Source organism: Frankliniella occidentalis, unplaced genomic scaffold (assembly GCF_000697945.3).
Source record: "Frankliniella occidentalis isolate FOCC.00 unplaced genomic scaffold, Focc_3.1 Scaffold11, whole genome shotgun sequence".
Classification (NCBI taxonomy): domain Eukaryota; kingdom Metazoa; phylum Arthropoda; class Insecta; order Thysanoptera; family Thripidae; genus Frankliniella; species Frankliniella occidentalis.
In genome coordinates, this window is record NW_026267141.1 from 44,513 (window position 1) to 49,764 (window position 5,252).

The 5,252-nt window shown below is 61.8% G+C and overlaps 1 protein-coding gene and 1 long non-coding RNA gene across 2 annotated transcripts in view; one reads left to right on the forward strand and one right to left on the reverse strand.

Moving 5' to 3' along the window:
• Positions 1-47: 47 nt before the first annotated feature.
• Positions 48-5,252, reverse strand: part of LOC127752372 (uncharacterized) — a 56,421-nt gene continuing 51,216 nt past the window's right edge. The window contains exon 7 of the mRNA XM_052277645.1: positions 48-2,773. Within this exon, the coding sequence (XP_052133605.1) occupies positions 253-2,773 (2,521 nt within the window). The 3' untranslated portion in view covers positions 48-252. The remainder of the gene's footprint in view (positions 2,774-5,252) is intronic.
• LOC127752381 (uncharacterized) lies at positions 4,106-4,972 on the forward strand. Its single transcript, XR_008012348.1, has 3 exons — positions 4,106-4,544; positions 4,633-4,709; positions 4,796-4,972. It is a non-coding gene; the product is annotated as an uncharacterized LOC127752381 (long non-coding RNA).

The following is a 5,252-nucleotide window of genomic DNA, read 5'->3' on the forward strand; positions in this document are numbered from 1 at the left end:
CCCCGCCACGCCGCCACACATGAACCTTACGTGACATGAAGTGTAATGGGAAGGCGGGTGGCGGTGCGAGCGAGTCGTCATGCGGGGCCGCCACGGGCGCGAGCCGGCAGCGGCTAGCAGAAATACCACAGGAATGTGTTGTTTTTTGTCGATGGTGAAACGCAGATGCACACGCGCACACACACATACACACACACGGACACACGTTAACGGGCATAGGTCCAACAAAGGCAATCGAAAGTCATGAATTATTCACAATACATGAGCGCACGATGGCAGCAGCAGCAGTGGTGCCGTGGAGGGGAAACGGTACGTATGATAAGGAAAAATACCCCGTGCGATGACGAACACAGTGATAACAGAAGCACCATGGCCCGACAAAGAGGCACACTCTGCGGGTGGAGCACCACCGTGTGGGACAGGCGACACCGAAAGGCACTGACAGTCCATCCCGCGCGTCCCGAGCACTGTCACTGTCACTGCACGGCGCGCTGGCGCCACCTGTGGCTCGCCCAGGTCACTCACCTTAACGGCTTCCTGGTTGTGCCTGTCCAGCAGGAACTCCATGGACTTGGCTCGGCTGGCGGGGTCCTGCGCGTCGAGCAGGCCGCTGGGGCTGGGCACGCGGGGGCCGTGGGGGCCGCGGGCGCCCTGGGGGGCGGAGGCGAAGCCCGAGGCGTAGCCGCTCACGTCCAGCAGGGAGCGCGCCTTGCCGGCGGGCGGGCCCGGCGCCGGCGCCGGCAGGTCGGCGTCCAGGTCCGTCTCCAGCAGGCCCGCCATGCTACTGGAGCTGCGCCACGCCACGGCGGCCGTCACCGCGGCGGCCGCGGCGGCGGCGGTCACGTCCCGGGGGGCGTGCGCATGCCCGGGGGCGGGCCCGGGGGCGGCGCGGCCCACCCCCCGCGGTCCGCGCGGCGGCACCGAGGGGGGCAGCGGCGGCTTGGTGGCCAGGGTGGCCGTCCGCCGCTCCGCCTCCCGCCGCTCGGCCTCCAGCTCCTCGGCGGTGGGGTGCAGCGGGATGATGCGCACGTCCTCATGCTGCAGGTGCTGCAGGTGCGTGTTGGTGCCCTTGTTGAGGCTGGGCGGCGGCGAGCTGGGCGCGCTCGCGCTCCGGCTCAGCTTCTTGCTGGCGTGGTCGTGGTGGCGCCCGGACAGCCGGCGGAGCGAGAAGCGCTGGAAGAAGTCCCCGAAGCGCGAGGTCTTCTTGGGGCTCGCGGTGGGGCTCGCGAGCGGCGACGGCGACGGCGACGCCGCCGGCTGCGTCAACGGCGCGGCCATGCTGGTGACTGAGCGCGGCTGGCGCGGCTGCGCCGGAGCAGGGGCAGGGGCAGCCGGCTGGGAGACAGCTGTAGGCGGCGGGGCCGGCGGGGAGCGGGGCGGGGCGCGCGGAGGAGCGCGGGGCGGCGAGCTGGGCGGGGAGTGGGGCTCGGCGGGCGGGGCTCGGCCGGCGGGCGCAGCGTGCGCAGCGGGCTTATCCACGGCCACGGTGCCGACCTGCAGCTTGTACGCCACGGCCTGCACCTCCTCCTCGAGATCCTCTTCGTGGTCGTCTTCATCGCCGTCCTCATCGTGGTCGGCGCCGTCCGTCTCGTCAACGTCGTCGTCGTCGTCGTCGTCCACGTCGCTGTACGAGTCCCTCCAGGACACCTCGGCCACCACGTCGCAGAAGTGCACGCCCTTGCCCTGGCTGGCGCTGAGCGCGTTGCCCAGGCCCTTGTCGGTCTTGATGAGGGCGGGCTTGTTGAGGTCCGGCGTGCTGGCCATGGTGGGCCCGTCCAGCGGCGCCAAGCCGTACCCGTGCGCGCCCGTGCTCCACCCCGGGTGGCTGCCGTCCCTGCCGTCGGCGAGCTCCTCAGCGACTGCCGACAGCGCGCCGCACACCAGCAGGTCTGGCGCGCTTCGGTGCCAACCCGCGCTAAATTTAGCATCGCCGGCTCCCCAGTTTACCTCCACGTCCTTCTGCTTCCTGCCGCCGCCGCCGCCGCTGCTGCTGTTGCTGCTGCTGCTGCTGCAGGCCGAGTAGCAGGACGACGCGTCGTTGTCCACGGTGTCGTCCTCCAGGATGGGGCACACGGTGAGGCGCTTGCCCGTGGGGGTGGCCAGGTACGAGGCGTGCTCGCCGAACCCGCTGTCCTCGCTGAGGTTCTCCGCGGAGCGCACGGTCCTCGTGGACCCGGATGTCGTTTCAGACGCGGTGCTCGCCGGCTTGGCCAGGACGTCCTCGTGCTCCGTGCAGCTCCCACTGCTGCTGCTGCTGCTGCTGCTGCTGCTGCTGCTGCTCGGGTGGCTCGAGGCGCTGTCCTCCAGGTCGGGCTCGTCCAGGAAGTCGCCTCTTGTCATGCCCGCGGTGTGGTCGAGATGACCGTGGTCGCTCAAGCAGTACGTGGCGTCCAGGTCGCCGTGGTCGCTCAGACCGAACGTCGCGTCCAGGCGGCCGCGCTCGCCCAGCGAGTAGGTGCTGTCCAAGTGGTCGTGGTCGGCGGGGGCGTCCTCGTGGTCGCTGAGGGAGTAGGTGGCGTCCAGCAGGCTGCGCAGCGACGCCTTGGGGCTGAGGCTGTGGCTGCGCTCCTTGCGCCCGGTAGCCGCCGGGTAGGCGTCGCCGTCCGCGGCGGGCGCGCCGTCCTCATCGGCCGCCGAGGACAGCGAAAGGTCCTGGCACGGCCGGCTGAGGTGCGCCGCGCCGCTGTTCGCGCTGCCGCCGCTCAGCGTGCCCAGGGCGGACAGGCTGTCCAGCGAGCGGAAGGCGCGCAGCCGCTCCGAGCCCGCGCTCGACCTGCAACATGGGAGAGAGGTTCTTAGATCAAGGGGCCTGGGCGGGCAGACAGGTCGGTCCAGCACGAGCACGCGGCGCGGCAGCCGCTCCCAGCCAGCCAGCGCTCGAACTGCGGCACGGGACACTTTATTGCATTGCATTCCATCCGTCGCCAATATAGAAGAATCACATAGAAAGATCGGTACCATCATGAAAATAGTTGGCTTCGCACACGATACAACTATACTGGCATAAGAGACAAGGAGTCACAGGAGCAGTGCATACCCCATGCCATGGACAAGATTCCAATGCCACTGAAAAGGGTTGACAACCTAAGACATAGAAATGCGCAAATTTTATGTCGGAAAATGTACTTTTCCACACACACACAGTATAACCACATATATACCACAAATATAAATAGTAGTTCGAGTGCTTTTTTAAAAAGTTCTTAGCGTTATAATGACGCTTTTCGTCGTAAGCTTATCATGTTGGCCTTTCCGAACTGAACTGAATATGAATCTATTGTTTATTCCCACCCCCCTCTCCTCCCTTGGCGTAAAGCGGTTTGTTAGCGCAGTTTGTTGTCAAAAAAATGATTCATGATAAAGATTGAAAAAGAAACATGTTCGTTTGGATTTAAAATAAAGTAATATTACTTAGGTTGTATAGTACATTCGGAATATTCCTATGCGGTCGCGCTTTTCGACCATTTAAATTTGAATTTTCTGGAACGGACCCCGGGACCGAATGGGCAATGAGCGGTTAGTGTTGACCGTTGGCGGAAAACGCGTAAAGTGAGGTTCGCCTGGTCGAAATATCAGAGTGAATAACAATGTCAAGTTCAAAAGACAGTGACTATGAAGATATCGCTGAGTTCTTTCCTGCCTCTGAATGGCGTGAAATGTCAAAATATGATAAAAATAGCTTCAGGAATGCTAAACGAAATTTTCATGCTCTGCAACAGGCAGGTGAGTGTATTTTTACAGCTCATTTACTAAATCACTAATCCTTGCTGGGTCATTTGATTTGTCAGAGGGTTAATTATTTGCGTCTGAGTTTTATTCTTGCCGGTTTTTTATACACAATATTACGCCTCGTTCGTTATCAGGCCTCAGCCCTAATCCTCCCCAATTCATGAGGAATGGACCAAAAGTGAAGAGGGTAAAGTGCGTCCAGGAGGAAGAATTTGATGAGAAAGATTTGGATTGGTCCCCCAGGAAAGAAAATCAGGTACCCGTGCGTGTCTTCTGTAGTTGTTATTGAACTGTCGAATCAGGTTGCAAACATTGTCAGCAAACAGTACGGCAGGGTGCCATTAATCAGCATGAACGTGTGTCTGTGCAGGCAGGAAACTGTGGTCGTCCTTCTCGCGCTGAGAAGTCTGTGGCGCCGAAAGATGCGAGTGCCCGTGTGAAGGAGAACGTCGGCCTGCCCTCCTCTCAAAAGACTTCTGCGACACGGGGGAAGCAGCAGGCTCGGGCACCACCGACGGGGACATGCGAGCCGCCAGCTGACCCTGAGCAAGGTAAAGTATAAAGGCTCGATGTAGGCCGTAGTAGTCTTGGCGCCAACGGTTGTGATGGTGATGCTCGGGTCTCACTACCTATCGCGGTACTACCAAACGGCTGCCGACGTTACCTTTGTGTTTCTCTGGTGTTCTCAGACCCAGGACCCTCCACCTCCGCCCAGGCTCAGGGCGCCGCCCGCCCCGCCCGCTACCCGAAGAGGGCCGCCAGTCGGGGCAAGGTTTACACGGAGTCCCCCGCGCTGGACGCCGACGATTTCTTGTGTGAGTGTCATAATGCTAATCGGAGACCTTCGGCGCACCACGGGCAACCCAACACACGTCTCACCCCGTTGTTGTTTCTCGTCCACAGTTTGCGACGACTGCGACAGGGAGTGGGAGGGCGACTGCCCCGAGCACGGACCTCTCCACACCATCGAGGACGCAGAGGTGAGTGGCGGGCGGGACACATACATGTGGAGGTGCGGAGCCTCGGGGGCCTCTGCTCGCTTTCACTCACTGCCTCTGCCCCATAGGTACCCGACGCCCACCCCGAGCGAGCGCTGAAGAGTGTGCCCAGTTGCCTGGCCGTGCTCGAGAGCAAGATCACCGGCGCAGGCCTGGGCGTCTGGACCAAGCAGGCCATCCCGCGCCGAGTGCGCTTCGGACCGTACGTCGGGGACATCACCAAGAAGATGCAGACGGGCTACGGCTGGGGGGTGAGTGCCACAGTGGGGTGCGCTCTCTGTGTCCACACTGTAAAAAATGGTTGTTGAAAAACAGCCCTTTTGTTGTTCGGGAACAACAGCATGCTGTAAAGCCGAAAGGTAACTTTTGCGCAGATATTACCCTGCCGAGGGTGACAATTTTCGACAATCACCTCACGCGCGGCAAGAAACGATTTGTCGCCCTGCCCGGGGTAATGTGCCGTCGCGTCTCCCGTGTTGAGGGTAAGAATTCTTACCCTCGCTCAGAGGTAACTTTTCTCGCCGC